This window comes from Coturnix japonica, unplaced genomic scaffold, assembly GCF_054131305.1.
Source record: "Coturnix japonica strain WE unplaced genomic scaffold, WE-NBRP24 Scf072, whole genome shotgun sequence".
NCBI lineage: Eukaryota > Metazoa > Chordata > Aves > Galliformes > Phasianidae > Coturnix > Coturnix japonica.
Genome location: NW_028188975.1, coordinates 37,552 through 55,497, shown reverse-complemented (window position 1 = coordinate 55,497; position 17,946 = coordinate 37,552). Strand labels below are relative to the sequence as shown.

The 17,946-nt window shown below is 60.5% G+C and overlaps 2 protein-coding genes across 2 annotated transcripts in view; both read right to left on the bottom strand.

Moving 5' to 3' along the window:
- LOC146751588 (plectin-like) overlaps positions 1–17,946 on the bottom strand; it is a 91,927-nt gene that overhangs the window by 55,062 nt on the left and 18,919 nt on the right. The window lies entirely within an intron of this gene.
- On the bottom strand, positions 1,951–5,681 carry LOC146751589 (uncharacterized). Its single transcript, XM_085533949.1, has one exon. The coding sequence runs from the start codon at positions 5,377–5,379 to the stop codon at positions 3,100–3,102; it is 2,280 nt and encodes a 759-aa protein (XP_085390075.1). The 5' UTR covers positions 5,380–5,681; the 3' UTR covers positions 1,951–3,099.

Below are 17,946 nucleotides of genomic sequence, written 5' to 3'. Positions count from 1 at the left end.
ACACATAGTGTGCCCTATAGCGTAACACAGCCCCATAGCACTGCCCCATAGAGCTGCCCCATAGAGCTGCCCCATAGAGAAACTCCATAGGGCAACCCCATAGAGCTGCCCCATAGAGCTGCCCCATAGAGCAGTCCCATAGGGCAACCCCATAGAGCTGCCCCATAGAGCTGCCCCATAGAGCAGTCCCATAGAGCTGCCCCATAGAGCTGCCCCCTAGCGTGACACTGTCCCATAACACTGCCCCACAGCACAACCCCATAGTGTGACACAGCACTGCCCCATAGCGCAGCCCCATAGCACTGCCCCATAGCACAGCCCTATAGCTCAGCCCCATAGCACAGCCCCACATCACTACCCCATAGAGCAGCCCCATAGCACAGCCCCATAGCACAGCCCCATAGTACTATACCATAGCCCCACCCCATAGCACAGCCCCATAGCACAGCCCCACAGCCCTGCCCCATAGCCCCGCCCCACAGTCCTGCCCCATATCCCCGCCCCACAGCACCGCCCCATAGCCCCGCCCCATAGCCCTGCCCCACAGGTCCGCCCCACAGCCCTGCCCCATAGCGCTGCCCCATAGCCCCGCCCCATAGCCCCGCCCCATAGCCCTGCTCCATAGCCCCGCCCCATAGCCCCGCCCCATAGCCCCGCCCCACAGCCCCGCCCCACAGTCCTGCCCCATAGCGCCGCCCCACACCCCACGGGCACGGTTTCCTTCCCCCCCTCCCCCCCCATTGAGCCACCGCCCTTCCGCTGCGGGCAACAGACACACGGCAACGCTGCCCCATAACGAACTGCTGCCCCATAACTAAGTGCTGCCCCATAAGTACGGCCCCATAAGTAACTGCTGCCCCATAAGTATTGCCCCACAAGGAACTGCTGCCCCATAAGTAATTGCTGCCCCATAAGGAACTGCTGCCCCATAAGTACTGCCCCATAAGGAACTGCTGCCCCATAAGGAACTGCTGCCCCATAAGTACTGCCCCATAAGTACGGCCCGATAAGTAACTGCTGCCCCATAAGTACTGCGCCATAAGAAACTGCTGCCCCATAAGTAATTGCTGCCCCATAAGGAACTGCTGCCCCATAAGGAACCGCTGCCCCATAAGTAATTGCTGCCCCATAAGTAACTGCTGCCCCATAAGTAAGTGCTAACCCATAAGTACTGCCCCATAAGTGCTGCCCCTTAAAGGCTGCCCCATAAGTACTGACCCATAAGTGCTGCCCCATAAGTAATTGCTGCCCCATAAGTAACCGCTGCCCCATAAGGAACCGCTGCCCCATAAGTGCTGCCCCATAAGGAACCGCTGCCCCATAAGTAATTGCTGCCCCATAAGTAACTGCTGCCCCATAAGTAAGTGCTAACCCATAAGTACTGCCCCATAAAGGCTACCCCATCAGTGCTGCCCCATAAGTGCTGCCCCTTAAAGGCTGCCCCATAAGTACTGCCCCATAAGTGCTGCCCCATAAGTAAGTGCTGCCCCATAAGTACTGCCCCAAAAGTATTGCCCCATAATTGCCAACCCCAAAATGCTGCCCCATAAGTACTGCCCATTAAATACTGCCCCATAAGTGCCCAGCCCACACAGCCCCATAAGTGCCCACCCCATAGTACAGCCCCATAAGTTCCCCATAGCACCAGCCCCATAAGTGCCTGCCCCACAGTACAACCCCACAAGTGCCCACCCCACAGCACAGCCCCATAACTGCCCACCCCATAACACAGCCCCATAAAAGCCCACCCCACAGCACCACCCCATAAGTGCCCACCCCACACAGCCCCATTACTGCCCACCCCATAGCACAACCCCATAAGTTCCCCATAGCACAGACCTACAAGTGCCCACCCCATAGCACAGCCCCATAAGTTCCCCATAGCACCAGCCCCATAAGTGCCCACCCCATAGCACAGCCCCATAAGTTCCCCATAGCACCAGCCCCATAAGAGCCCACCCCACAGCACCACCCCATAAGTGCTCACCCCATAGCACAGCCTCATAAGTGCCAACCCCTCACAGCCCCATAAGTTCCCCACAGCATCACCCCATAAGTGCAGGGAATGCAGCATGCATGCATGCAATGAAGCACAGCTGCATGGGGGTGCAGCACGGCTGCATGGGATGCAACATTGGTACGCGGACTGTAGCATGCAGCATCACTGCATGCCCCTGTGCCAACCAGCAATGCAATGCATGGGGGTGCGCTGCAACACACACATGATGCATGGGGACGGGGATGCATTGGAGCCCCACACACACGCATGTGATGCAATGCATGGGGGTGTGGCACACGGACACAGCAATGCATGGGGACGGGGATGCATTGGAGCCCCACACACGCATGTGATGCAATGCATGGGGGTGTGGCACACACAGACACAGCAATGCATGGGGGTGAGATGCATTGGAGCACCACATGTGCATGCAATGCAATGCATGGAGATGTGGCACACACAGACACAACAATGCATGGGGATGGGGATGCATGGGGATGTGACACGCACACACACAGCAATGCATGGGGGTGAGATGCATCGGAGCCCCACACATGCATGGCTGCAGTGCAGGAGGATGTAACACATGCAGACACAATAATGCATGGGGACAAAGATGCATTTGGGTGCAATGCACGAGGATGTGACACACAGATGCAGCAATGCATGGGGGTGGTGATACATGGGGATGTGATGCATGGGGATGGCGATGCATGGGGATGTGACACACACCCACTGCAATGCATGGGGATGGGGATGCATGGGGATGCAATGCATGGGGGTGTGATGCATGGGGGTGCAATGCATGGGGGTGGGGATGGCGATGCATGGGGATGTGACACACACCCACTGCAATGCATGGGGGTGTGATGCATGGGGGTGCAATGCATGGGGGTGTGATGCATGGGGATGCAATGCATGGGGATGGGGATGCAATGCATGGGGATGTGACACACACCCACTGCAATGCATGGGGATGTGATGCATGGGGATGCAATGCATGGGGATGGGGATGCATGGGGATGTGATGCATGAGGACTTGATGCATGGGGATGTGAGACACACACAGAGCAATGCATGGGGATGCATGGGGATGCAATTCACAAGGATGCAATGCATGGGGATGGGGATGCAATGCATGGGGATGTGACACACACCCACTGCAATGCATGGGGATGCAATGCATGGGGATGGTGATGCATGGGAATATGATGCATGAGGATGCAATGCAGGAGGATGTGACACATGCAGACAAAATAATGCGCAGGGATGGGGATGCACAAGGACGCAATGCAGGAGGATGCAATGCATGGGGATGGGGATGCAATGCATGGGGATGTGACACACACCCACTGCAATGCATGGGGATGGGGATGCATGGGGGTGCAATGCATGGGGATGGGGATGCATGGGGGTGCAATGCATGGGGATGCAATGCATGGGGGTGGTGGTGCATGGGGATGTGACACACACCCACTGCAATGCATGGGGATGGGGATGCAATGCATGGGGATGTGACACACACCCACTGCAATGCATGGGGATGGGGATGCATGGGGGTGCAATGCATGGGGATGGGGATGCATGGGGGTGCAATGCATGGGGATGCAATGCATGGGGGTGGTGGTGCATGGGGATGTGACACACACCCACTGCAATGCATGGGGATAGGGATGCAATGCATGGGGATGTGATGCATGCGGATGGTGATGCATGGGAATATGATGCATGGGGATGGTGATGCATGGGGATGGGGATGCACGGGGATGCAATGCAGGAGGATGCAATGCATGGGGATGGGGATGCAATGCATGGGGATGTGACACACACCCACTGCAATGCATGGGGATGGGGATGCAATGCATGGGGATGCATGGGGATGTGATGCATGTGTATGGTGACGCATGGGGATGCAATGCAGGAGGATGTGACACACACACAGAGCAATGCATGGAGATGGTGATGCATGGGAAAGCAATGCAGGAGGATGTGACACATATGCACAGCAATGCATGGGGATGTGATGATGCATGGGGATGTGACTCATGCAGACACGGAGGTGCACGAGGATGTGACACGCATGGACACAGCAATGCATGGGGACGCCATGCACGAGGACACAGCAATGCATGGGGACGCCATGCACGAGGACACAGCAATGCATGGGGATGCCATGCACGAGGACACAGCAATGCATGGGGATGCCATGCACGAGGACACAGCAATGCATGGGGACGCCATGCACGAGGACACAGCAATGCACGGGGACACCATGCACGAGGACACAGCAATGCATGGGGACGCCATGCACGAGGACACAGCAATGCATGGGGGTGAAATGTATCGGAGCAACACATGTGCATGCAATGCAATGCATGGGGATGTGGCACACGGACACAGCAATGCATGGGGGTGAGATGCATTGGAGCACCACATGTGCATGCAATGCAATGCACGGGGATGTGGCACACGGACACAGCAATGCATGGGGGTGAAATGTATCGGAGCACCACATGTGCATGCAATGCAATGCATGGGGACGCCATGCACGAGGACACAGCAATGCATGGGGACACCATGCATGAGGACACAGCAATGCATGGGGACGCCATGCACGAGGACACAGCAATGCATGGGGACACCATGCACGAGGACAAGACGCACAAAGACACTGTGAGATGCACGGGGGTGCACTGCTGCATGGGGGCGCGCTGCATGGGATCGTAATGCACAGGGCTGCATTGCAAGGGATTGCATTGCACAGGGCTGCATTGCATGGGATCACAACAGACAGGGCTGCATTGCACGGGGCTGCATTGCATGGGGCTGCACTGCAGGAGATAGCGATGCATGTGGATGCATTGCACGGGGCTGCATGACATGGGGCTGCATTGCAGAGAGATGCACTGCATGGGATCACAATGCACAGGGCTGCATTGCACGGGGCTGCACTGCACGGGGTTGAATTGCATGGGGCTGCATTGCATAGGGCTGCATTGCATAGGGCTCCATTGCATGGGGTTGAATTGCATGGGGCTGCACTGCATGGGGCTCCATTGCATGGGGCTGCACTGCACGGGGCTGCATTGCATGGGGTTGAATTGCATGGGGCTGCATTGCATGGGGTTGAATTGCATGGGGCTGTGTTGCACGGGACTGCATTGCATGGGGATGCACTGCATGGGGCTGCATCGCAAGGGGCTGCATTGCACGGGGCTGCATTGCATGGGGCTGCATTGCATAGGGCTCCATTGCACGGGGCTCCATTGCACGGGGCTGCATTGCACGGGGCTGCATTGCATGGGGCTGCATTGCAGAGGGACGCAGCACACGGGGATGCAGCGCACAGAGATGCATTGAAAGGAGCCGTAATGCTGCATGGGGGCGCATTCCTTGCATGGAGCTGCACTGCACGGCACTGCATTGCACAGCACTGCATGGCACTGCAATGCATGGCAATGCAATGCATGGCACTGCAATGCATGGCAATGCAATGCATGGCCCTGCCCCACATATCACAGCCCCACATGGCACCCCATATATCACAGCCCCACATATCACAGCCCCACATGGCACCCCATGGCCCTGCCCCACATATCACAGCCCCACATGGCACCCCATGGCACAGCCCCACATATCACAGCCCCACATGGCACCCCACATATCACAGCCCCACATATCACAGCCCCACATGGCACCCCATATCACAGCCCCACATATCACAGCCCCACATGGCACCCCATATATCACAGCCCCACATATCACAGCCCCACATGGCACCCCATGGCCCTGCCCCATATATCACAGCCCCACATGGCACCCCATGGCCCTGCCCCACATATCACAGCCCCACATGGCACCCCATGGCTCTCAGCCCCATATATCACAGCCCCACATATCACAGCCCCACATATCACAGCCCCACATGGCACCCCATGGCTCTCAGCCCCATATATCACAGCCCCACATGGCACCCCATGGCCCTGCCCCACATATCACAGCCCCACATGGCACCCCATGGCCCTGCCCCACATATCACAGCCCCACATGGCACCCCATGGCACAGCCCCACATATCACAGCCCCACATGGCACCCCATATATCACAGCCCCACATATCACAGCCCCACATGGCACCCCATGGCCCTGCCCCACATATCACAGCCCCACATGGCACCCCATGGCCCTGCCCCATATATCACAGCCCCACATGGCACCCCATGGCCCTGCCCCACATATCACAGCCCCACATGGCACCCCATGCCCCTGCCCCACATATCACAGCCCCACATGGCACCCCATATCACAGCCCCACATATCACAGCCCCACATGGCACCCCATATCACAGCCCCACATATCACAGCCCCACATGGCACCCCATATCACAGCCCCACATATCACAGCCCCACATGGCACCCCATGGCCCTGCCCCACATATCACAGCCCCACATGGCACCCCATGGCACAGCCCCACATATCACAGCCCCACATGGCACCCCATGGCACAGCCCCACATATCACAGCCCCACATGGCACCCCATGGCCGAGCCCCACATATCACAGCCCCACATGGCACCCCATATATCACAGCCCCACATATCACAGCCCCACATGGCACCCCATGGCACTGCCCCACATATCACAGCCCCACATGGCACCCCATGGCCCTGCCCCACATATCACAGCCCCACATGGCACCCCATATATCACAGCCCCACATATCACAGCCCCACATGGCACCCCATGGTCCTGCCCCACATATCACAGCCCCACATGGCACCCCATATATCACAGCCCCACATATCACAGCCCCACATGGCACCCCATGGTCCTGCCCCACATATCACAGCCCCACATGGCACCCCATATATCACAGCCCCACATATCACAGCCCCACATGGCACCCCATATATCACAGCCCCACATATCACAGCCCCACATATCACAGCCCCACATGGCACCCCATGGCACAGCCCCACATATCACAGCCCCACATGGCACCACATGGCCCTGCCCCATATATCACAGCCCCACATGGCACCCCATGGCCCTGCCCCACATATCACAGCCCCACATGGCACCCCATGGCCCTGCCCCACATATCACAGCCCCACATGGCACCCCATGGCACAGCCCCACATATCACAGCCCCACATGGCACCCCATGGCACAGCCCCACATATCACAGCCCCACATGGCACCCCATGGCCCTGCCCCACATATCACAGCCCCATATGGCACCCCATATATCACAGCCCCACATATCACAGCCCCACATGGCACCCCATGGCACAGCCCCACATATCACAGCCCCACATGGCACCCCATGGCACAGCCCCACATATCACAGCCCCACATGGCACCCCATGGCCCTGCCCCATATATCACAGCCCCACATGGCACCCCATGTCCCTGCCCCACATATCACAGCCCCACATGGCACCCCATGGCCGAGCCCCACATATCACAGCCCCACATGGCACCCCATATATCACAGCCCCACATATCACAGCCCCACATGGCACCCCATGGCCCTGCCCCACATATCACAGCCCCACATGGCACCCCATGGCACTGCCCCACATATCACAGCCCCACATGGCACCACATGGCCCTGCCCCACATATCACAGCCCCACATGGCACCCCATGGCTCTCAGCCCCACATATCACAGCCCCACATGGCACCCCATGGCCCTGCCCCACATATCACAGCCCCACATGGCACCCCATGGCCCTGCCCCACATATCACAGCCCCACATGGCACCCCACATATCACAGCCCCACATATCACAGCCCCACATGGCACCCCATATATCACAGCCCCACATATCACAGCCCCACATGGCACCCCATGGCCCTGCCCCACATATCACAGCCCCACATGGCACCCCATGGCTCTCAGCCCCACATATCACAGCCCCACATATCACAGCCCCACATATCACAGCCCCACATGGCACCCCATGGCCCTGCCCCACATATCACAGCCCCACATGGCACCCCACATATCACAGCCCCACATATCACAGCCCCACATGGCACCCCATATATCACAGCCCCACATATCACAGCCCCACATGGCACCCCATGGCACAGCCCCACATATCACAGCCCCACATGGCACCCCATATCACAGCCCCACATATCACAGCCCCACATGGCACCCCATGGCCCTGCCCCATATATCACAGCCCCACATGGCACCCCATGGCCCTGCCCCACATATCACAGCCCCACATGGCACCCCACATATCACAGCCCCACATATCACAGCCCCACATGGCACCCCATGGCCCTGCCCCACATATCACAGCCCCACATGGCACCCCATATATCACAGCCCCACATATCACAGCCCCACATGGCACCCCATGGCCCAGCCCCACATATCACAGCCCCACATGGCACCCCATGGCTCTCAGCCCCACATATCACAGCCCCACATGGCACCCCATATCACAGCCCCACATATCACAGCCCCATATGGCACCCCATATATCACAGCCCCACATATCACAGCCCCACATGGCACCCCATGGCACTGCCCCACATATCACAGCCCCACATGGCACCCCATGGCCCTGCCCCACATATCACAGCCCCACATGGCACCCCATGGCCCTGCCCCACATATCACAGCCCCACATGGCACCCCATATATCACAGCCCCACATATCACAGCCCCACATGGCACCCCATGGTCCTGCCCCACATATCACAGCCCCACATGGCACCCCATATATCACAGCCCCACATATCACAGCCCCACATGGCACCCCATATATCACAGCCCCACATATCACAGCCCCACATGGCACCCCATGGCACAGCCCCACATATCACAGCCCCACATGGCACCCCATATCACAGCCCCACATATCACAGCCCCACATGGCACCCCATGGCCCTGCCCCACATATCACAGCCCCACATGGCACCCCATGGCCCTGCCCCACATATCACAGCCCCACATGGCACCCCATGGCCCTGCCCCATATATCACAGCCCCACATGGCACCCCATGGCCCTGCCCCACATATCACAGCCCCACATGGCACCCCACATATCACAGCCCCACATATCACAGCCCCACATGGCACCCCATGGCCCTGCCCCACATATCACAGCCCCACATGGCACCCCATATATCACAGCCCCACATATCACAGCCCCACATGGCACCCCATGGCCCTGCCCCACATATCACAGCCCCACATGGCACCCCATATATCACAGCCCCACATATCACAGCCCCACACGGCACCCCATGGCCCTGCCCCACATATCACAGCCCCACATGGCACCCCATGGCCCTGCCCCACATATCACAGCCCCACATGGCACCCCATGGCCCTGCCCCACATATCACAGCCCCACATATCACAGCCCCACATGGCACCCCATGGCCCTGCCCCACATATCACAGCCCCACATGGCACCCCATGGCACAGCCCCACATATCACAGCCCCACATGGCACCCCATATATCACAGCCCCACATATCACAGCCCCACATGGCACCCCATATATCACAGCCCCACATATCACAGCCCCACATGGCACCCCATGGCACAGCCCCACATATCACAGCCCCACATGGCACCCCATGGCACAGCCCCACATATCACAGCCCCACATGGCACCCCATGGCCCTGCCCCACATATCACAGCCCCACATGGCACCCCATATATCACAGCCCCACATGGCACCCCATGGCCCTGCCCCACATGGCACCCCATAGCTCAGCCCCATGGCACCCCATGGCCCTGCCCCACATGGCACCCCATGGCCCTGCCCCATGGCACCCCATGGCCCTGCCCCACATGGCACCCAGCCCCACATGGCACCCCATGGCCCTGCCCCACATGGCACCCCATAGCTCAGCCCCATGGCACCCCATAGCTCAGCCCCATGGCACCCCATGGCCCTGCCCCACATGGCACCCCATGGCCCTGCCCCATGGCACCCCATGGCCCTGCCCCACATGGCACCCAGCCCCACATGGCACCCCATGGCCCTGCCCCACATGGCACCCCATAGCTCAGCCCCATGGCACCCCATAGCCCTGCCCCACATGGCACCCAGCCCCACATGGCAGCGGGGCGCGGTGCATCCGTGGGTGTAAGGAATTGCGGCGCCGTGGGGCAGCCAATGGGGCGGAGTTTGGCTGCGTGGGGTGGCACAGCCCCACACCACAACCGCGCCCCACAGGGGAATCTGCCCCACGGCGACGAGTCTGCCCTATAGCGCTGAGTCTGCCCCATAGCATTGAGTCTGCCCTATAGCGCTGAGTCTGCCCCATAGCATGGAGTCTGCCCCATAGCATTGCGTCTGCCCTATAGCATTGAGTCTGCCCCATAGCGCTGAGTCTGCCCCATAGCACTGAGTCTGCCCTATAGCGCTGAGTCTGCCCCATAGCATTGAGTCTGCCCCATAGCATTGAGTCTGCCCCATAGCATGGAGTCTGCCCTATAGTGCTGAGTCTGCCCCATAGCACTGAGTCTGCCCCATAGCGCTGAGTCTGCCCCATAGCATTGAGTCTGCCCTATAGCGCTGAGTCTGCCCTATAGCGCTGAGTCTGCCCTATAGCATTGTGTCTGCCCCATAGCATTGAGTCTGCCCCATAGCATTGTGTCTGCCCCATAGCATTGAGTCTGCCCCATAGCACTGAGTCTGCCCCATAGCATTGAGTCTGCCCCATAGCACTGAGTCTGCCCTATAGCGCTGGGTCTGCCCTATAGCATTGAGTCTGCCCCATAGCACTGAGTCTGCCCCATAGCATTGTGTCTGCCCCATAGCACTGAGTCTGCCCCATAGCACTGAGTCTGCCCCATAGCACTGAGTCTGCCCTTATAGCTCAGTGCCAGCTCTATAGCGCTGAGTCTGTCCCATATAATAGTGGGTCTGCCCCATAGCATTGTGTCTGCCCCATAGCGCTGCATCTACCTGGATACATTGTCCCATAGAGCAGTCTGCCCCATAGCTCAGGGTCTGCCCCATAGAATGGAGTCTGCCATATAACAGTGGGCCTGCCCCGTTGTTCATGGTCTGCCCCATAGCTCAGGGCCTGCCATATAATAGTGGGTCTGCCCCATAGCGCTGCATCTGCCCCATAGCTCAGGGTCTGCCATATAATAGTGGGCCTGCCCCATAGCTCAGTGTTTGCCCTATAGTGCTGCATCTGCCCCATAGCTCAGGGTCTACCATATAGCAGTGGGCCTGCCCCATAGCACTGCGACTGCCCCATAGCACTACCTGGATACACTGTCCCATAGAGCAGTCTGCCCCATAGCTCAGGGTCTGCCCCATAGAATTACCCGGGGACGCTGCTCTATAGGGTGCCCTGCCCCATAACTTCACCATGGGACCCCAACCCACTACAGGCTCTGCCCCACAACCACCTCCACGAGGAGCTCTGCCCCACAACCCCCACAATGTGGGGCTCTGCCCCATAACCTCCTCAATGGGAAGCTCTGCCCCATAACCTCAGCAATGTGGGGCTCTGCCCCATAACTTAACCATGGAACCCCCCTGCACCATGAACTCTGCCCCATAACCAGCTCTATGTGGGGCTCTGCCCCATAACTTCAACATGGAACCCCACCCCACCGTGGGGTCTGCCCCACAACCTCCTCAATGTGGGGGTCTGCCCCATAACCTCTCCAATGGGGGACTCTGCCCCATAACCTCCTCAATGTGGGGGTCTGCCCCATAGCTTAACCATGGGACCCCACCCCACCATGGGCTCTGCCCCATAACCAGCTCTATGTGGGGCTCTGCCCCATAACTTCACCATGAGACCCCCCTGCACCGTGGGCTCTGCCCCATAACCAGCTCTATGTGGGGCTCTGCCCCATAACTTCACCATGAGACCCCCCTGCACCGTGGGCTCTGCCCCATAACCAGCTCTATGTGGGGCTCTGCCCCATAACTTCACCATGAGACCCCCCTGCACCGTGGGCTCTGCCCCATAACCAGCTCTATGTGGGGCTCTGCCCCATAACCTCTCCAATGGGGGACTCTGCCCCATAACCTCCTCAATGTGGGGGTCTGCCTCGTAGCTTAACCATGGGACCCCACCCCACCATGGGTTCTGCCCCATAACCAGCTCTATGTGGGGCTCTGCCCCATAACTTCACCATGAGACCCCCCTGCACCGTGGGCTCTGCCCCATAACCAGCTCTATGTGGGGCTCTGCCCCATAACTTCACCATGAGACCCCCCTGCACCGTGGGCTCTGCCCCATAACCAGCTCTATGTGGGGCTCTGCCCCATAACCTCTCCAATGGGGGACTCTGCCCCATAACCTCCTCAATGTGGGGATCTGCCCCATAGCTTAACCATGGGACCCCAACCCACTACGGGCTCTGCCCCACAACCTCCACAATAGGGGGCTCTGCCCCATAACCTCCTCAATGGGGGTCTCTGCCCCATAACCTCAGCAATGTGGGGCCCTGCCCCATAACCTCCACAAAATGGGGCTGTGCCCCATAAGCTCAGCAATGTGGGGCTCAGCCCCATAGCGAAACTGCAGAGCCCATCTCTTGCTGGCAGCCCTGCCCCATAGCGCTGCCCCACCGACCCCACAGCACCGTGGGGCTCAGCCCCATAAGTGTAACTCAGGGCCACCACAAAGCAGGGCCGTGCCCCACATCCCGCCCGCCGCGTCACCCCACATGGACTCTGCCCCATAACCCAACCTGGGGACACCGCCCCACATCCTGACCCAAAAGATGATGGGCTTCTGCCCCACAACTCAACCAAAGAACACCGCCATGTTCTGCCCCACATCCTGACCCACGGCTGCCGCATGATGGGGCTTCTGCCCCACAAGTGAACCAAAGAACACCGCCATGGGCCGCCCCACATCCCCACATCACAGCGCTCTGCCCCACATCCTCAAATCACAGCACTCTGCCCCACATCCCCACATGACGGTGCTCTGCCCCACATCACCACGTTCTGCCCCACATCACAGCACTCTGCCCCACATCCCCACATTACGGTGCTCTGCCCCACATCACAGCGCTCTGCCCCACATCTCTGTGCTCTGCCCCACATCCCCACATTGCGGCGCTCTGCCCCACATCACCACGTTCTGCCCCACATCACAGCACTCTGCCCCACATCCCCACATTACGGCGCTCTGCCCCACATCACAGCACTCTGCCCCACATCACAGCACTCTGCCCCACATCACAGCACTCTGCCCCACATCCCCACATTACGGTGCTCTGCCCCACATCACCACGTTCTGCCCCACATCACAGCGCTCTGCCCCACATCCTCAAATCACAGCACTCTGCCCCACATCCCCACATTACGGTGCTCTGCCCCACATCACAGCACTCTGCCCCACATCACAGCACTCAGCCCCACATCGCCACATTCTGCCCCATATTGCGGTGCTCTGCCCCACATCCCCACATTACGGCGCTCTGCCCCACATCACAGCACTCTGCCCCACATCACAGCACTCTGCCCCACATCACAGCACTCTGCCCCACATCCCCACATTACGGTGCTCTGCCCCACATCACCACGTTCTGCCCCACATCACAGCGCTCTGCCCCACATCCTCAAATCACAGCACTCTGCCCCACATCCCCACATTACGGTGCTCTGCCCCACATCACCACGTTCTGCCCCACATCACAGCACTCAGCCCCACATCGCCACATTCTGCCCCATATTGCGGTGCTCTGCCCCACATCCCCACATTACGGCGCTCTGCCCCACATCACAGCGCTCTGCCCCACATCAGAGCACTCTGCCCCACATCACAGCGCTCTGCCCCACATCTCTGTGCTCTGCCCCACATCCCCACATTGCGGCGCTCTGCCCCACATCGCCACATTCTGCCCCATATTGCGGTGCTCTGCCCCACATCCCCACATCACGGTGCTCTGCCCCATATCACAGTGCTCTGCCCCACATCTCTGTGCTCTGCCCCACATCCCCACATTGCGGCGCTCTGCCCCACATCACCACATTCTGCCCCACACCTCTGTGCTCTGCCCCACATCCCCACATGACGGTGCTCTGCCCCATATCACCACATTCTGCCCCATATTGCAGTGCTCTGCCCCACATCCTCAAATCACAGCGCTCTGCCCCACATCTCTGTGCTCTGCCCCACATCCCCACATTGCGGCGCTCTGCCCCACATCCCCACATTCTGCCCCACACCTCTGTGCTCTGCCCCACATCCCCACATTACGGTGCTCTGCCCCATATCACCACATTCTGCCCCATATCACCACATTCTGCCCCATACTGCAGTGCTCTGCCCCACATCCCCACATCACAGCGCTCTGCCCCACATCTCTGTGCTCTGCCCCACATCCCCACATGACGGTGCTCTGCCCCACATCACCACATTCTGCCCCACATCTCTGTGCTCTGCCCCACATCCCCACATTGCAGCGCTCTGCCCCACATCACCACATTCTGCCCCACATCTCTGTGCTCCGCCCCACATCCCCACATTGCGGCGCTCTGCCCCACATCCCCACATTCTGCCCCACATCCCTACACTCTGCCCCCCACCCCACACACTGCCCCATTCATTGCCCCACACATCCACCCCATTGCCCCCACCCCACACATCCCCCCCCCACCCCTCATACATTCCCCCCCCAGCCCCCCACACCCACCTCATTGCCCCCCCAACCCCACCACGATCCCCCCAGCCCCCCACACATTACCCCACACATACCCCCATTGCCCCCCACCCCCCTCACTGCCCCACACATTACCTCCCCCCACCCCACACGCTGCCCCACACATCCCTCCTATTGCCCCCCACCCCCCTCACTGCCCCACACATTACCTCCCCCCACCCCACACGCTGCCCCACACATCCCTCCTATTGCCCCCCACCCCCCTCACTGCCCCACACATTACCTCCCCCCACCCCACACGCTGCCCCACACATCCCTCCTATTGCCCCCCACCCCCCTCACTGCCCCACACATTACTTCCCCCCACCCCACACTTCCTCCCCAACCCCCACCCCACACATGCCCCCCACTGCCCCACACATCCCCCCCCACCCCATACATTCCCCCCCGCCCCACACATCCCCCGTTGCCCCCCACTGCCCCACACATTACTCCCCCACACCCCACACACTGCCCCACACATCTCCCCCCATTGATTGCCGCCCCACCCCACACTTTACCCCACACACACACTACCCTCCCCATCCCCCTCAATGCCCCACTGCCCCACAAATCCCCCCCACCCCACACATTCCCCCCCGCCCCACACATCCCACTGTCCCCTCCACCCCCTCACAGCCCCACACATTACTTCTGCCCCACCCCCCCGCCCCACAATCCCCCCCTGTCCCCCCCAACCCCTCCCGCCCCACACATCCCCCCCCCGCCCCACACATTGCTCCCCCCCACCCCACACATTCCCACCCCACACATTACTTCCCCCCCGCCTCACACATTTCCCCCCCCGCCCCATACATCCCTCCCCACCCCACAGATCCCCCCTGCCCCACACATCCCCACCCCACAGATCCCCCCTGCCCCACACATCCCCACCCCACAGATCCCCCCTGCCCCACACATCCCCACCCCACAGATCCCCCCTGCCCCACACATCCCCACCCCACAGATCCCCCCTGCCCCACACATCCCCACCCCACAGATCCCCCCCCCACCCCCCACATCCTCCCACCCCACACATCCCCCCCTGCCCCACAGATCCACCCCCCTGCCCCACAGATCCACCCCCCCGCCCCACACATTACTTCCCCCCACCCCCCACATCCTCCCGCCCCACATCCCCCCCCCGCCCCACAGATCCCCCCCCTCGCACCTTTCCGTCCGTCGGTATCTCTGAGCACGGCGCCCCACACATTCTCCTCGGATCCGCTCAGCCCCACAGCGGGATCCAACCCCACAGCCCGGGACATGGCGCTGCTATAGGGCGGCGCCTTAACAACTCTATGGGGCGCTGCAGCTGCTATGGGGCACTGCTATGGGGCACTGGAGCTGCTATGGGGCACTGCTATGGGGCACTGGAGCTGCTATGGGGCTGCTCTATGGGGCTGTGCTATGGGGCACTGGAGCTGCTATGGGGTGCTGCTATGGGGCTGCTCTATGGGGCGCTGCTATGGGGCTGTGCTATGGGGCTGAGTTATGGGGCGCTGCTATGGGGCGCTGGTGTGGGGCTGTGCTATGGGGCTGCTCTATGGGGCTGAGCTATGGGGCGCTGCTCTATGGGGCTGAGCTATGGGGCTGTGCTATGGGGCTGCTCTATGGGGCTGCTCTATGGGGCTGTGCTATGGGGCTGCTCTATGGGGCTGAGCTATGGGGCGCTGCTCTATGGGGCTGAGCTATGGGGCTGCTCTATGGGGCTGCTCTATGGGGCTGAGCTATGGGGCGCTGCTCTATGGGGCTGCGCTATGGGGCTGCTCTATGGGGCTGCTCTATGGGGCTGCGCTATGGGGCTGCTCTATGGGGCTGCTCTATGGGGCTGCTCTATGGGGCTGCTCTATGGGGCTGCTCTATGGGGCTGCTCTATGGGGCTGTGCTATGGGGCTGAGCTATGGGGCTGCTCTATGGGGCTGCTCTATGGGGCTGAGCTATGGGGCTGAGCTATGGGACTGCTCTATGGGGCTGCTCTATGGGGCGCTGCTGCTGCTATGGGGCTGCGCTATGGGGCGCTGGTGTGGGGCTGAGGCGGAGCGGCCCCTCCCGGCCGAGGTGCGCGGGGCGGAGCCCCCCCCACACCCACAGGAATTCCCCTTAACCCCTTCGGGGCCGCCCCACAGCTCCGCCCCATAGCGCCGCTTAGGGGGGATCCCCGGCCACACAATTACTTATGGGGCACGGGACCTACAGGACCCACACTTATGGGGCACGGAACCTACAGGAGCCACGCTTATGGGGCACGGAACCTACAGGAGCCACGCTTATGGGGCACAGGACCCACAGGACCCATAGGAGCCGCACTTATGGGGCACGGGACCTACAGGAGCCACGCTTAGGGGGCACAGGACCCACACTTATGGGGCACGGAACCTACAGGAGCCACGCTTATGGGGCACAGGACCCACACTTATGGGGAGAGATCCCCGGCCCCACACTTATGGGGCACAGGACCCACACTTATGGGGCACGGAACCCACAGGACCCACACTTATGGGGCACGGGACCTACAGGAGCCACGCTTATGGGGCACAGGACCCACAGGACCCATAGGAGCCGCACTTATGGGGCACGGGACCTACAGGAGCCACGCTTAGGGGGCACAGGACCCACAGGACCCATAGGAGCCGCACTTATGGGGCACGGGACCTACAGGAGCCACGCTTAGGGGGCACAGGACCCACAGGACCCATAGGAGCCGCACTTATGGGGCACGGGACCTACAGGAGCCACGCTTAGGGGGCACAGGACCCACAGGACCCATAGGAGCCGCACTTATGGGGCACGGAACACAGAGGAGCCACGCTTAGGGGGCACAGGACCCACAGGACCCATAGTAGCCACACTTATGGGGCACGGGACCTACAGGAGCCACGCTTATGGGGCACAGGACCCACACTTATGGGAAGAGATCCCCGGCCCCACACTTATGGGGCACAGTACCCATAAGACCCACACTTATGGGGAGAGATCCCCGGCCCCACACTTATGGGGCACAGTACCCACAGGAGCCACGCTTATGGGGGGGATCCCCAGCCCCAAACTTACTTATGGGGCAGGGAACCCAGAGGAGCCACACTTATGGGGCAGGGCAGGCATAGAAGCCACACATGGGGCACAGGACCCTTAGGACCCACACATGGGGGGCTCAGCACTCCCAGCCCCACACTTATGGGGCTAAGGAGCCATAGGGCCCACACGTGGGGTTGCTCCACACCTCCAGCCCCACACATAGGGCTCTCAGCACTCCCAGCTCCACACATGGGGGTCTGAGG

Coding starts and splice junctions, on each gene's coding strand:
- LOC146751589 (XM_085533949.1), bottom strand. CDS start 5,379: ATGCAGCATTACGGCTCCTTTCAATGCATCTCTGTGCGCTGCATCCCC.